This window comes from Polypterus senegalus, chromosome 5, assembly GCF_016835505.1.
Source record: "Polypterus senegalus isolate Bchr_013 chromosome 5, ASM1683550v1, whole genome shotgun sequence".
Lineage (NCBI taxonomy): Eukaryota > Metazoa > Chordata > Cladistia > Polypteriformes > Polypteridae > Polypterus > Polypterus senegalus.
The window spans coordinates 31,440,170-31,456,506 of NC_053158.1; the positions used below are offsets into that span (position 1 = coordinate 31,440,170).

General features: G+C 38.5%; 1 protein-coding gene across 12 annotated transcripts in view; it reads left to right on the forward strand.

The window, feature by feature from the left end:
• The window catches only part of LOC120530191 (E3 ubiquitin-protein ligase RNF138-like), a 42,147-nt gene extending 36,841 nt beyond the window's left edge, over positions 1-5,306 (forward strand). For all 12 annotated transcript variants that reach the window (XM_039754439.1, XM_039754451.1, XM_039754450.1 and 9 more), the window contains 3 exons: positions 679-784; positions 909-1,016; positions 3,002-5,306. In XM_039754439.1, the coding sequence (XP_039610373.1) occupies positions 679-784; positions 909-1,016; positions 3,002-3,094 (307 nt within the window). In that variant the 3' untranslated portion in view covers positions 3,095-5,306. The remainder of the gene's footprint in view (positions 1-678; positions 785-908; positions 1,017-3,001) is intronic.
• The last annotated feature ends 11,031 nt before the right edge of the window (positions 5,307-16,337 follow it).

Here is a 16,337-nt window from a genome sequence, read left to right on the forward strand (position 1 = left end):
CTTCACATTTTTTTTGACAATTCACCGAGATGTGTTTCAGAAAACAGTTGAAGCACAGATTTACAACGTACGTAACCATTAAACACAAACATCATAGATAATCTTCAGTTAAGAGATATTCAGGAACAGAAGAGAGTACACATTGATGATATCATTTACTTTCCTCACATAAGAGCTGGACACTATTTCAGAGGTGTGTTCTTGTCAAAATGTTTTTCTCAGCATCTCTTAATGTTGTGAACAAATGCTTCATGTCAAGAGAAATGCTGTATGTCAGATGCTTTTGCTGTTAGTTTGATTTTAAACGCCTAATCATATTCTGGTTTAAATTTTGGACTTTTTCGTCTTGTTTCAAGGTTGAAATGAGGATGGTTAACTCATAGTAGAACCAAATTATTAACACGTAAATAGTGATTATAAAACCCTTTGGAATGTGGCACTGAAACATTTCAGAGAGAGGGCATACCAGTACAGCATATACTTTACTCTTGACCAAAAGATACTGTTCAGTGAATATATATATATAAATAAATGTATAAAACAATGACTTGAGGTAACCACATTAACATGAACATAAGGAAATTCTTTAGAGAATATCTTAAGATATTGATACGTTCACATTCTTAATATACTTATCTTGTTTTCTTCACATCTATTTCATTTTAAAATATTTTTCAGCTTGAGAGAAACCTATTCCTGTCCATACTGCCAACTGATGGGTCTTTCGGACACAGCGCTACTGTCACATTGCAACAGTGATCACACAGGAAATCACACTTCTGTGGTAAGTCTGTCGATGGTGTACTCGCAAAAATAAATGGAATTGGGAATACTTAAGTAACATGGAAAATGCATTTATAAAGCTTTATTATCTTGGCCCTTAAGCACTAATTTGCCACTCTGTGTAGGTGTGTCCTATCTGCTCATCTATGCCATGGGGCGACTCAAACTATGCAAGCAGAAACTTTGTCGAACATTTAAATCTAAGGCACAGATTCAACTATGCTGATTATGTGGTAAGTTACTGAAATTTCTAAAGACTTCTGCACTCTTTTTACACACCAGTCTTATCATACAACTATCTACTGTATCACATGTTGGTTAGCCTCTGTGCATGTGACAGTATTACTGCTACTACTACTATGAGTTGGGTAATGTGGTCATTTAAGTACATTTAATCTTTAATCTGTTTTATTAAAGCGATTCAACCCATTAGTCTTTCATATATTTCACTGTAGAGGAATAGGGAATCATTATTTTAATACGGACTTGTGCTATTGATTGACAAGTAATCCTCTAATGTTAAGAGTGTAAAGAAAAATAACAGAACCTTTTAGGTAAATTATAAACAAAAAACATAAAATAGTAGATCATGTAGATGTCTGTTCTTCTTGAGGTAATATTAGTTTCACCCCAGATGTTTAGGCTGCTCTTCCCCAACTTCGCACATCTGTACACTGTAGTCTTTGCTCACTTTTCCTCAGTATGATAAAGTGACTAGACTGGAAATTAGCAACAATGTTCAATCACAGCTGGATACTCCCAATTTACTCATTGTTTTTGAGCCATTCCGGTGTGGCTTTGTCACTATATTTTGGATTATTGTCCACCTAGATGATGGTGCTCTTCCAAGTCGAGTAGACAGTGGCAGGTCCAAAATATCGTCACACGGATTTTACTTTATGTCTTCTAGGCACCCAAAACAGAGAAACATTGTTCCAGCATGACAATTCCAACATATGACTTGCAGCATGAAGACAAGTTTTAGGATGACACTGTTATGAATGGAACAAAATGTACTGTAGCTTCAGATATAAGGCCAAAATTGTATCAGATCTTCTTTAAATTATTCACAAGAGTTTTCTTTGTGTGTGTCTTTGGGTAAAACCGGAATGACCAAGTTTTTTTTTTTTTTTACAATAATGTATTGTTTTGAGAGAGAAACTGAGCGAGGAGTCTGAGTGTCTGGGCTTGCGAGTGCCCTGATAAAAACCAAGATCCAGGCCTTTAATGACCTCTTGGGCACGGCCATCAGCAGTGTGTCTGTTTGCGGAGAGAGTGTTGACCTTGTCGAGAGGTTTACTTACATTGGCAGTGACATTCATGTCTCTGGTGACTCTTCCTATGACGTCAGTAGACAGATTGGAAGAGCATGGGGGGTCATGAGGTCGCTATAAAGGGGTGTGTGGCGCTCCCGATATCTAGGCAAAAGGACGAAGGTCCAAGTCTTTAGAGTCCTGGTTGCGAGACATGGACGCTATCCAGTGACCAGAGATGAAGACTGGACTCCTTTGGTACTGTGTCTCTCCGGGAAATCCTTGGGTACCGTTGGTTTGACTTTGTGTCAATTGACTGTACAGTGCATGCTCCCCAACTTGACTTGTGTTGTCAGTCCACCATATGAATTGGCTGGTGTACCACCTCAGCTGTGTAACTCCTTTACAGTAAGTCGGACTGGGACTGCTGCCATCTCCCCAGCACAAATGTTCAACATACTGTATATACATATTTAGACAATTCTTCTCAATTTATTTTAATAGGATTTATTGTGCCTTTTATTAAATAATTTCTGTCTGATGCCCCCCAGTAAACTTGTGCCAGATTCACTTGGACTCATTTTAATTCATAATGTATATCCTGTAAAGAGTTGAAATAACTGACTCAATATTACATGATTAAGTAAGACATTGGCAAAAGCCACTCATTGAAAATATTAAAATGTTAGATATTTTGCAGCATTTATTCACATAAAATATATTTTTTATTAATAAATTGCCAATATGTGGTAGCTTTTGTTGTGTATTGTAATGCCTTAAAGTCTCTGACAGATACTTAATAAATTACAAAGTGCATTGGCTGCTCCCAAAAACAGAAGTACAGTACTATATCTAATTTGCCTATTGCTCTGTTAATTACTTAATATGGACACTTGAGTCAAGGAGACTAAGTGTTGTGGGAGAATTCATTACTGTTAATCATATAACATTTCTTGTCATTAAAGAATATTCATGAGGAAGAAGACCTGCATCTAGAAACTGCTATTGAGGAGTCTATTGCTGAGTGGAATAATGGCCTGATTGAACATCTGGTCTGACCAAAACAACAGCCACAGTCCGCTATGAATTCCAGGCACTGAGCATCGCAGACAATAAAAAAAGAAAAAAGAAAAAGAAAAAAATATGTCAACACATTTGGTATTTACATAGTTGCACTTCTTATGTCTCAGATTTTCTATATTTTCTTTTCTGTTAAAATTACACTTTAATATAGGTAAACTGATTTCTAACATTTTTATTTTTAGACATCAATAACAAATTGATATCTTATAAACATGCCGTCTGTACTTTACATTTTACCCCAAAATTATAATTAATAATAAAAGATTAGACTGAACATTTTAACTTAATGATATACCTTTTAACAAATTTTTGGTTCGCTCGTAATGTTGAAGAAAAAAAATGTAATTAAAAACAGCTCTGAATTGCATTAATTAAAGAAACAATACGATTTAAGCTTCACAATATAAACTGTAGTCTCTTCTCAATCTAAATGAAAAGATTAGCAATGAAGTGTTTCATAAACCATGTAGCATATAATCAAATGTATCCCGACAATACTTGTGCATTAAACAATAATGAAGCCATCAAAAATATTTGGATAAGACAGCAGGTTTCCCAAGGACCAGAGAGGGGCTTATAGCAGCGGCTGGGCCACAAGGCTGAAGGCTAGCGTAACTGGTAAAAGGGAGAGCGTCAATAAGGGAGAACAGCGCAACAGAAACAGAATACGCAAATTAAAGAGCTTCCATCTGAGTTAGGAGACATAAGAGTGATCTGAGTGTTAGGTGCATTTTCCTGTTTACTAAAGTCAATTCCTTTAACAGAATGGCCCTTTCCATCACATGACTGTGAAATTAAGCAGTTCTGATCTTAACAGCCATAATCTAGGCTGTTCAAATGTTCAACGGGTTGTTTATAGAATTGACGTCGCCAATGAGCACTGGTGGGAGGACCACTCTGTGATGGGCACTTGTTACATGTGATGAGACTTAAAGACATTGTCGCTGTAAACTGTGTAACACTTAGCTGTTCGTTAGCAAAACTCGTCTCACTTTATGAAACTGGTTTTCCTGGTGAGAGTCATGGTGGCAGCAGCCCAGACTTCTCTGTTCCTATTTTACTGATTTTCTGTCTGGGAAGTTCCCAGGCATTTCCAAGTCAGTCGAGAGATGTAATTCCTTCAGGTTGTCTTGGGTCTGCTGAAGAGTCTAATATGCACACAAAGTGATTTGGTGTCTAGTGTGAAGCGACTGGGATGAGGATCAGCAACCGCAAGTCTGGGGTCAGGTCTCTGTTGGAAAAACAAAGTGGATTTCCCTCTCCAGGTGAGGGAAGAACAACTAGTGGAGGAGTTTAAATGTCTTGGGAGTTTGATCACAAGTGATTAGCATTATATATATATATATATATATATATATATACAAATAAAAAGGAAAGAGTAGGTAACATATATATGAGGGGATGGAGGGAACAAAGCCAGGGCATATGAAAGGAGAAAAGGTGAAAGGGGAGAAAAAACTGGGATTAGAGAAGAAAGGGGATATTAAAAAGTTAGTTGACCATTAAGATTGGGAGAAATGTGTGATCCCAGGCCGAGAATGAGCCATGCTTCTTCTGTTTCTGTTTGACAAGTGTCTTTGGAGCCCAGTGAAAGAACACAGAGATCAGTGTGGCTTTGTGAAGGAATGTGAAATGATCTACTATAGGCTTTGTGAGGTCTTGGATCTTAATGAAACGGTCTGTTATCCGTCTCACTGTTTCACACGTGTAGATGAGAAGATACTTCCTACAACAAATTCAGTAAATTAAGACTGGCACAAGGCCCATTGTTTAAATTTAAAAGATACAAGATTGCCAGATACACACACATTTTTATTACCAATATATACCGTTTATTTGTAGCAGAGCTGATGTAAGAGGACATCGATGCCACCTGGGCAGGTGTAAATGTTGTTCGGCAAAGCAGTTTTTGTCTTTAATGGAGGTACCGTACATGCCTGTACGTGACTAAGTGGATATGTAGTCATCTACCATTGACATCTCCAGTAATCTTGATAATTTGGGATAACTGTCTGAAAATGGAATAGTCATTCACCATTCTGTAGCATGTAAAAATGTTTAATGCGGCAGGAGCAAAATAAAAAGGAGAGAGTGAAAAATGACGTAGTGTTTTAAAAAGGGGTGAGTGATCAGACTTAGTTAGGTCCCTAAATATTTGGACAGAGACCACTTTTTTCTAATTTTGGTTCTGTACATTAGCACAATGAATTTTAAATGTAACAACTCAGATGCAGTTGAAGTGCAGACTTTCAGCTTTAATTCAGTGGATTGAACAAAACGATTGCATAAAAATGTGAGGCAACTAAAGTGTTTTTTAACACAATCCATTTATTTCAGGGCCTCAAAAGTAATTGGACAAATTAAATAACTGGAAATAAAATGTTCATTTCTACTACTTGGTTGAAAACCCTTTGCTGGCAATGACAGCCTGAAGTCTTGAACTCCTGGACATCACCAGATGCTGGGTTTCCTCCTTTTTAATGCTCTGCCAGGCCTTTACTGCAGCGGCTTTACTTTCAGTTGCTGTTTGTTTGTGGGCCTTTCTGTCTGAAGTTTAGTCTTCAACAAGTGAAATGCATGCTCAATTGGGTTAAGATCAGGTGACTGACTTGGCCATTCAAGAATTTTCCACTTCTTTGCTTTACTAAACTCCTGGGTTGCTTTGGCTGTATGTTTTGGGTCATTGTCCATCTGTATCATGAAACGCCGCCCAATCAATTTGACTGCATTTAGCTGGATCTGAGCAGACAGTATGTCTCTGAACACCTCAGAATTAATTTGGCTGCTCCTGTCCTGTGTCACATCATCAATAAACACTAGTGTCCCAGTGCCACAGTGGCTTTGGATAGTGAGCTGTTCCACGCCTTCTCCATACTTTTTTCTTGCCATCATTCTGGTAGAGGTTGATCTTGGTTTCATCTGTCCAAAGAATGTTTTTCCAGAACTGTGCTGGCTTTTTTAGATGTTTTTTAGCAAAGTCCAATCTAGCCTTTCTATTCTTGAGGCTTATGAGTGGCTTGTACTTTGCAGTGCACCCTCTGTATTTACTTTCATGCAGTCTTCTCTTGATGGTAGACTTGGATATCGATACGCCTACCAAGCCCTGGAGAGTGTTGTTCACTTGGTGGGCTGTTGTGAAGGGGTTTCTCTTCACCATGGAAATGATTCTGCGATCATCCACCACTGTTGTCTTCGGTGGACGTCCAGGTCTTTTTGCGTTGCTGAGTTCACCAGTGCTTCCTTTCTTTCTCAGGATGTACCAAACTGTAGATTTTGCCACTCGTAATATTGTAGCAATTTCTCGGATGGGTTTTTTCTGTTTTCGCAGCTTAAGGATGGCTTCTTTCACCTGCATGGAGACCTCCTTTGACCGCATGTGGTCTGTTCACAGAAAAATCTCCCACATGTAAGCACCACACCTCAAATCAACTCCAGGCCTTTTATCTGCTTAATTGATAAGATATAACGACGGACTTGAACACACCTGCTCATGAAATAGCCTTTGAGTCAATTGTCCAATTACTTTTGAGCCCCTGAGATGAAAGGATTGTGTTAAAAAAATGTTTTAGTTGCCTCATATTTTTATGTAATCGTTTTGTTCAATCCACTGAATTAAAGCTGAAAGTCTGCACTTCAACTGCATCTGAGTTGTTACATTTAAAATTCATTGTGCTAATGTACAGAACCAAAATTAGAAAAAAGCTGTCTCTGTCCAAATTTTTATGGACCTAACTGTACATCTGTTGAGCTGCTTTTACCTGATCTTTTGTGGGCACAGTATATATGTTAGTTTGCCTTTTCATATTCAGGTCCAACTTGATGGAGGTGATGAGGCTTTAATCCAATGAGACATCCTAATCACAAATGTGTGGTATATTTTTCTATGCATTTGTACCTCTGAAGTGCTGCCAAGTTGATTCTCTTATTGTTACTTTTGCCTGTCCTTGGCATGCGTAAATTAGTCTAGATTACCAGTGAAATGTGCATATTATAATATCATAATTCAATTCACGGTCACAGAAGACAGACGCCTATCCTGGCACTGCATTATTAACTTGTTAACATTTATATTTGTTTTTGCTAATTTTGCCATCATATGATATGTATCCCCCTGCAATATTACCCATCGTTACACCAGCAGAATAATAACCACCATCCACTTGTAAGTTTCCACTAAAAGAATGCATTAACTGTCACTTTTTCCCCCAATGTGAGATGCTACATTATAAAACAAAAAAAGGAAAAATGAACCCTATTCCTTTTCTAAATATATTAACTGTTTCTTAATTGTGAAAAAAACTGAAAATAAATATGTAATATAGGTAACAACTATTTCATACAAGCATTAAATCAAAATGCTTAATTTTTAAAAACTTAACCTAAAATTGTTTTGTCCAACTAATTTGTAAATTCAGATTCAAGCTGTAATGTTAAATACTAGATAGATGGATAGATAGAAACTTTATTAATTCCAAGGGGAAATTCACTGCTTTGTTTCTCTTTTCCAAACATATAGAGTATACAATTAACATTTTCTCAAATTCCATAAAAAAATAAGAAAAAATTAAAAGAAAATAAATGCAACCTGAAAACGTACAAAATGTCAAATTAAAAAGCTTAGAATAAAATATTTGCGTAACAAATCTGTTTTCCTTGTATGTGTTGTTGTCACTTACAGTTAACTTGTTAAATACTGATGTGCAGAGATCAGTAACTGCACTTCATATTTCAGACATTCATCATTTTTATGGACAGACTTTCTAGCCACACACAGCCAAGGAGTGAGGTGGTCCAGTTCAGTGGCCCCAGGATCACTTCTCTACTTTTTGCCAAAGATGTGGTCCTGCTGGCCTCATCGGGCTGTGACCTCAGACATGCACTGGGGTGGTGAAGCGGCCAGGAAGAAGAACTGCACCTCCAACTCTATGGACATGTTCCTCAACCAGAAAAGGGTGATGTGCCCTGTCCAGGATGGGAATGAGTTGTTGCCTCAAGCGCAGGAGTTTAAACATCTCAGGATCTTGTTCACGAATGGGGGGATGAAGGGAGTGGGAGACTGACAGGTGGATTGGAGCAGCGTTCATAGTTGTGGTGAAATGATACTGAGCTGAAAGGTGAAGCTCTTGCTTTAGCAATTGGTCTACATTCCTGCCCTGTCCTATTGACATGAGCGTTGGGTCATGACTGAAAGAACTAAATCATGGATACAAGCAGCAGAAACAAGTTTCCTTCACGGGTGTCTTGGCTCAGTCTTAGAGAGAGGGTGAGAAGTGTAGCCTCCTAGATGCCTTCCTGGGGAGATGTTCTGAGCATATATAACTGGAAGGAGACCTCGGGGCAAACCCAGAACATGCTGGAGAGATATCTCCTGGCTGCCTTGGGAATGTCTATGGGGGAGATGGAGGAGGTGGCAGAGAAAAACGGACATCTGGCTGTCTCTGCAACCTGGATCTGGACAAGTGGAAGAAAATGGATGGATGGACAGTGGTCCCCTAGGTAAATCTATTTTATATACTCAAGTTCAAATTCACTGGTGGCACTGCTGTGAGCACAAAATACTGCAGGATGCAAATCCTTTCTCCTCTGTTTCTGGCAAAGGAAGGTTCTACTTTAAGTTAGATGGCATTATACATTTCAAGTCAATTAGAAGACTGCACTGTACTGTATACTGACTTCATTTGCCTTGGGTGCATACTGTGGGTGTGACCAGACATGTGACTTAAAAATGGCTGTGTGAAAGCATGTAAGTTAGTCATGAAGACAAGGTAGCCAAGACAGAGAAGCTTGATCTTTACTGCATGGTAAAAGTAAGGGAGAAGAGCGCCTGCTTCAGATGGAAGTAAAAGATGTCACTAATGGATGCGAAGGCCCCTGTTTGGTAAGGTCAATTTTCTTTAATTTATTAATTAGTTGCATTGTTACTTTGGAAGTCATCTAGCTTCTCCCACAGACCTTTGTTTTGTTTTGCCATGCTCTTCTGTTTCTCCTGCACAGAGATGGACTGAGGCGCCACTGCTGCCTTACAAGGTTTAGACTGATTTTTCATTTCAAGCTGCACTCTGTACATTTTCTTATTGTTCTCATAAGTTTTCTCTGGCCATTCAGATTTCCTCCTTGTGCAAGGAAGTGCCATCAAGCCAAAAGGAAACTTAGTTGATGAAGTTGAACAATTAAATTTGACTTACAGTCTAGGATTGTGGTATGTTGGTTACTCACCCGATAATCTATTGGTCTCTTCTCACTTCAGGCCACAAACAGTGGGGTTCAGATGATGGCCGAATGGGCTGATGGTAGCACTAGAGAAGGTAATACACGTATAGACAGCTGAAGTGAACATCTGTTGACTTTCAGGATTGGATGACTTTCAGGATTGGATTTTAGAGCAGACACACACACACTTCAGCATAGCAGCTTTACAAAATGGAAATCCTGTTTGGACTACGCCCGCCCACCCCTTTTATACTTGTATCATTGGATGGAAAGGGAAGAAGGTTAGTTACTCTTAAAATAAATAAAAGTCAATATATCTAGCACATGACTTTTACCTTTCCGATGAGTTTCAGAAACCTGTCGTTTTACCAATCCAATATTTTTACTATGTGAAATAAAATGGAAATGGATCTTGTTGAAAATACTATTTTTCTCCTTTCCGAAATTGAGCTGCAGTTAGGGTACAATTTACAACAATGCAAAGCTGCTGTTTGTCTGTAGAGTAGAATCTACTGGAATGACATTGATCAACAGAGTTTTAGCATCTTGCAACATTAATAACTCGCGTTTCACTGGAAGTGAGTAACTCATTTGTGAGTACATAGAATGTAGAGATGCAAGTGACCAATGGCGCAGACATTGAGCAAAAATGACTTCTAATGGGCCTGGGGGTTTGGTCTGCCATTTTCAATAGCCAGTCTTCTATTCTCAGTGTTTGCATCCCCTTTTACGTTTCTTCTCCTGGTTTAACCTCCCCTTTCAAAACAAGCCGGTGTCTCTTGAACCGGAAAAATCCTAATTCTCTCTCTGCATATTTTTGGAAACCCTTTTTGTTTAACATAGTCTTGTATGAATGTCTGAGCGGCGTAGGCCATCTGAATACTCTGTCAATGTGCTTGCTTGGGAGATGATGGTTGATCAGTGGTCAGCATTATATCGTCTTAATTTCTAAGTTGGCCCCCTTGCTGCTCTTTTTTTCTGGTTTCATGCTTGCCAAGTCTTGTGCGCCTCTCTCCAGTCTGCATGGGCATCAATGACTTTTAATCCTCTGAAGCCTCCTTTTTACAGGATGGTTTAGGTAAAAGATTCTTAATTTCTGACATCGATTTCATTTTCTTATTTACCTTAGATTAAAAAAATATTTTTGTCTCACTAATACTACTAATAATAAAATAAAGGGTCGGGGGTGAAACAGAAGGGGTGCCTCATCTCTTTGGACATCATTCAGAGTCACTGAAATCAGGCAGTACTAACCCAGTTTTGGGCATGACACGGGCACCTGAGGCCAGTGCAACAGAGAAGAACGCAGATTTCAGAGTAAATGTACACTTAAATGTACATTATGTGCAAATTCTAAAATCCAGTTCAAAGTGCATTTTCATTTGCAGCTCTATAAATAGTGCAATAAAAAGTGTTAAAAGGAAATAAATATGCCAGCCAATAATGGTTAAATGGACAAAAGTTAAAGATTTTATAAGGCTTCTACAGTCATATGAAAAAGTTTGGGAACCCCTCTCAGTCTGCATAATAATTTACATTTAACATAACAGATAACAGTGGTATGTCTTTCATTTCCTAGGAACATCTGAGTACTGGCGTGTTTTCCGAACAAAGATTTTTAATGAAGCAATATTTAGTTGTATGAAATTAAATCAAATGTGAAAAACTGGCTGTGCAAAAATGTGGGTCCCCTTGTAATTTTGCTGATTTGAATGCCTGTCACTGCTCAATACTGATTACTTGCAACACCAAATTGGTTGGATTATCTCTTCAAGCCTTGAACTTCATAGACAGGTGTGTCCAATCATGAGAAAAGGTATTTAAGGTGGTCAGTTGCAAGTTGTGCTTCCCTTTGACTCCTCTGAAGAGTAACAGCATGTTAAGTAAATAGTACTAATACTATTACTATTTACTTAACATTTCTGAACCATTTCAAAACAGTCAGAAAACTGTATGCTTATCCCATTTCTAAGTTTCAAATGAGTGTTTTAAGTCCCTGTGTACTGAGACCTGTTCTAAACAGTAACTGAACTTATTATCACACTGTTTCTCAGTTCCAGTAAGAAGGTTCTATCTCTTGCTAACTTATAGGGGGAAAAGACTAATCCATAAGTTATGACTATGAAAGACATTTATATTCTATTCAAATTAAGCAAATATTAATATGAGTTTAACTCAAAACTTAACTTTCTAAGATTGGCTCTTACAATAATACTACTACATTTTATTTATCCGTAGGCACCTTTCTAAACACTCAAGGACAACGAACAATAAACATTATAAATAAAACTAAAATACAAAATTTAAAATCAGACAGTCTGAGAAAAAGCAGTCTTAAACAAATAAGTTTTAAGTTTAGATTTGAAAAGTGAGAATGATTCACTATTTCTAAGCTCAGGTGGTAGTGAGTTCCAGAGCTGGAGAGCAGAACAACTGAATGCTCTGCTCCCCATGGTGGTAAGAAGTAATAAAGTATATGGTTTTTGTACATCTCTTTGTGAACAGAGAGTCCAGTTTTTTACACAACTTTCCAAATTGCCAGCCTTTGGCTTTCAAAAACCGAAGTTCAGGCGTGAACCAGGGAGAACAGAAGTAGAAAGAAAAACAGATCTAGTTTTTAACGGAGTGAGAGAGTTAAAAATACCATTAAGTCCAGTGTTATAGTGTGAAACCAGTTCTTCAGGAGTGGATAAATTGACTATCCATAAGGGAATCACTACTAGAGGAAAGAAAGTCCAAGTTAATATTAATATTACGGAAAGAAATGAGACGGGAAAACTTAGTATTGGAAAGAGCAAGTTTAACATTGAATGAAATAAGAAAGTGATCAGTTATGGGGAGTTCATCTGCAGTACAATGAAGTGAGGTAAGTCCAAGATATGTCCTTTAGAGTGGGAACATCAGCTGGAATCCAAAACTCTCAAGGCCGGATGTAAAGTCTCTAGTAATAGGGACATTGATATTATCCATATGTACAGTATTTAGAAGGTCGTAAACAGGTTTTCTATGCTCTAACTGCGAAAATATTCGATTTATAAATAAAGAATCCTACTTCACGGAAATTCATTTATCGCGGCAGAGTCTGGAACGGATTAACCGCGATAAACGAGGGTTGACTGTATACTGAAATCTCCCGGAAGTATTATGTTTGATGAAGCAGTAGATAAGTGTGTAAGAAAAACAGCAAAGTCATTCAGAACGTCATTATTTGATTTATATATATTATCGTGAGACCATCTCCCCGGCCAGAGCCACGGGGTTGACAGATGTAAACAAACCCCGGGGGGTGGATTCGTTAAGCTGGGAAGAGTCATGAGGTTGTTGCCATGTCTCGGTTAGACAGAAAAAGTCAAACTCACGATCAGTGAGGAGATCGTGGAATGAGATGTCCCTTGCTTGTAAGTCAGTGGATGTTCAACAGACCAACAACACACTGTGGTCAGCGACCCTGCCTAAGTTAAGTGGAGGACATTGAGAACTGGACCAGATGGAGTTTATTATTTTCGAAGTGTCAGCCTGGAGACTCCAGCAGGGACCCACGGTGGATGTATCTCCGACGGGGGAGGAATACGATGTCCGGGTGGAGATACAGCCCAGTCAGTAGAGGCTCGGACAGGTGGAAGCGGAGTTGGAGGAGCTCAGCAGCTCAGTACTGAATCAGGCCCGTCGCAGGTGGGATAGCGAGCGACAGGAGGGACCAAACAAACACGAACCAAATAAATATCCTACCAGTCCACATTGTAAGCGTAGACGCAGACAACTCAGATGTCCAGAGAACAGAGCCAGGTAAGTCTCAAAGCAGATTTAGGCTGAAAATAGTCCATACACAGCCAAATCACCAGTCGAGCTAGAAATCAGTCTAGCTTTGAATGACTGAGAAATAAAACTCAATGAATAAATCTGCCCAAAATGAATACAGTTGCTTAGTCCATTAATCATAAGTTAATCGTGAAAAAGTTACCAGTGAGCAGCAGCGACCAGTTCCACCAGCTTTCGTTCAACCGTCAATTGTTGGTGTAGCCCTGCAGCAGAAAGTCGCATGTAAAAGTTGACAGGTGCTATGGTCACTCCATGCTTTCAAGGAGTCCTTACACAATTGTGTAGTTTCCACTACCAAATGCCCTATCGAGGAAACCAGAGGTGAAATGTTGCTGAGAAACAAGCCCATTTAACATAAATTAAGTAGGAAACTGGCAAGTGAAGAAGCTAAACATTTCAGAAAACTGAAGCTAGCAATTACCCGATTAAGGCCTATTGTAATTCCTGGGAATTTATGAGGCCGCTTCATGTTTGAATACAACCAGAAAGTTGCCAGGTGAAACATGCATAATGTGAAGATACGCTCAGGAAAACAGACATTGGTGTTTATAACTGAGTAAACCATGCCAATGCAGAAATGATTCACTTAAAAAACAAAAACCTGAGCACTGGACTCTAATGCACTCTTCTGATGAACTATATAAATGAATGCCTGATTCAAGTAAATTTTCTAAGGCTAGCCATTTGAAAAGTGTGTGCAGACTGGATGGATTTTGAAAGGAGCTACTGAGCGTCCATGTTGAGAAGTTGCCATCAGACACACAATCACAGGTCAACCACTTCAAGCCAAATGTGTGAGTTTTCTCGAGGATTTTCCACTAACAAAAGGACATGTGATGAAGATGTCGCTCAGCAGAAGCAAGCAACGCTTTATACAGGCTGTGGGAACACTAGAAATGCAGGAGTAGATGTCCTTTCATCCATGCTGACTTCCTCTTATTTTTTTAGTTTACCAGCTACAATATTTAATTCTTGAGTGTGTTTTTAGTGCTTGGAGTATACTGAGCAAAAAGTGAACTTGACTGGTGCATCAGGAGACTTTACGCGAGTAGTTTCTCTCCATCTTCAGAATTCTGCCAAGGCAGACCCAATATAAAAGTGACATGCAGAGAGAAAGGCACAAAAAAACTGAATAAAAATTAAACCGACATGCGGCCCCCAGCAGGTGCAGCTCCTGGAGGCCATTTGGCTGGTTATGACATATAGCCTATATCTTAAGTCTGACAAATGGCAAGGCTCATACAAAATTTTGTGAAAATTGGTTTGGCTGTGTTTGTGTGATTAAAGAACAAACAGTTCAGAATTTTATTTATATGGATTTGTATCTTCCCTGCATTATTCCAGGAAAGAAGAGACCCCATTAGAATTCCCTTTCTTATTGCCCTGAAGATATTATTAATACAGTAGTCAGATTCCCAATTGCTCACCCACCTATGTTCCTTATGATAAAAAGCAAGCGAGTCTAGTGGTCAACAAATTGTTAAGCAGCGTTTAATATGCCCACCCTGACAATGCAGCTTTTAAGATGACCAACCCAACCATTTCTTTACATCCAGGGTTTTCTAAACCTGCACAGGGAACCACTCCATCACAAACAATATACACACACTGGGACAATTTAGAGCTCCATACGCCTTTGGGATGTGGGAGGAAATTAGGGTACTCAAAGAAAAGTCCACCCAGACATGGGCAGAATATCTAAACGGCACAAAGGACACATAGGGATTTGAACACAATGTGGCAACCTCACACCCTGGAATGGCAGGGTTCAAAATGGAGCGTTCTAAACCATCAAGACTTCTCCTGAAAAAATGCTTAATTAAAAAGATAAAGGCTAATTGCTGCATGCAGAATAGGCCTGTCCACCATAGCACATAAGGGTAGTCAGTGCTCACTGATAAGGTATTCCCTTATTGTTAGTTAAATAGTGCCTGCCTCTTTGCTGCAATCGTGTATATCAGGACAATTGTGGGCATCAGAAAACATGCTTTGGGTTGGAGGCCAATGAATGTCATTCTTGTAGTTAGAGTCTGCAGGCAGCTCAGCACTTTGAGCACAATAGGGAGAAGGCAATTGTTTACAAGGTCCTCAATCTTCATTGTAAAACTGTACATATAAATGAGTGCAGTACTAAATTATTTCATCATTCAGTTACATTAACGCTAATGTCGTTTCTAAACAATTTATGGAAATAAGAAGGCTGGAGCTCGTGGAGTGTGCAAAACATGAAAACAGCAACAACAAAAAAAATGTATATGGTCACAAAACATACTACTTTGATCGTCCCTGTTTTTTCTTTTAACCTCTCCCCCATTTGCTTTAATCATCATTAATGTGTTTTGTGATAACACCAGCAGAATCCCTAGCTATTAAATGTGACTTTAAAAATCCTAAAACAGCTTGTTTTTGGAATTTGCTTCCTTTTGCATGTATCTTGGGTACCCTTTTTCTGTGACATACTGTATATGTGAAAGTACCACATGTCTATTAACAAAAATGATGCCTTTCCCTATCCCTCCAGTAGAGAATTGTGTGGAGAGCCTCGCCGCGTCTCACTCACACACATACTTTGTTGTTCTTTTGTGCTAAACTCCTCAGAATAGCAGCGCTACCCGAGTGATAGTTGAACAGATTAAAGGGATGGTGTGATAGATAGGTAGGTAGGTAGGTAGATGAAAGGCTCCGTATGATAGACAGGACAAGAAAGGAAAGACACTATAGAAGAGACAGGTGGATATGCAACACACCATGTGACTGACAGACAGATCGTGTTGGCATAAATATTTAAATCCGTCTAACTTTTGAGGTTTTTCTTCTTCATTTAGATATCTACAGAAAATGGTTTGACTTTGGAAATGTATTATTACAGCTTAAGAGTACACCTTAAAAATACTGAAAGGATAAATATGTGCAAAATATTTTGTCATGCAGAAAATTATGATGACTTTCAATTAAATTGAATATTTTTACTTGCCACTGTATATCGATGAAAACCACTACATAATACTGAAGGAAACTATATAATATAGATTGGTGGTAAAGGCACTATAGTAATAGAAAGGACTTTGGGGACGAGTATAAACTTAATCTAATATTTTACTTTGATATATTAAGAAGTATGGGAGGCACCATAAGTTATATAGCTAGACAGTAATATTTGTAACTGTTTTTCCTTAATTTGTAATAAGA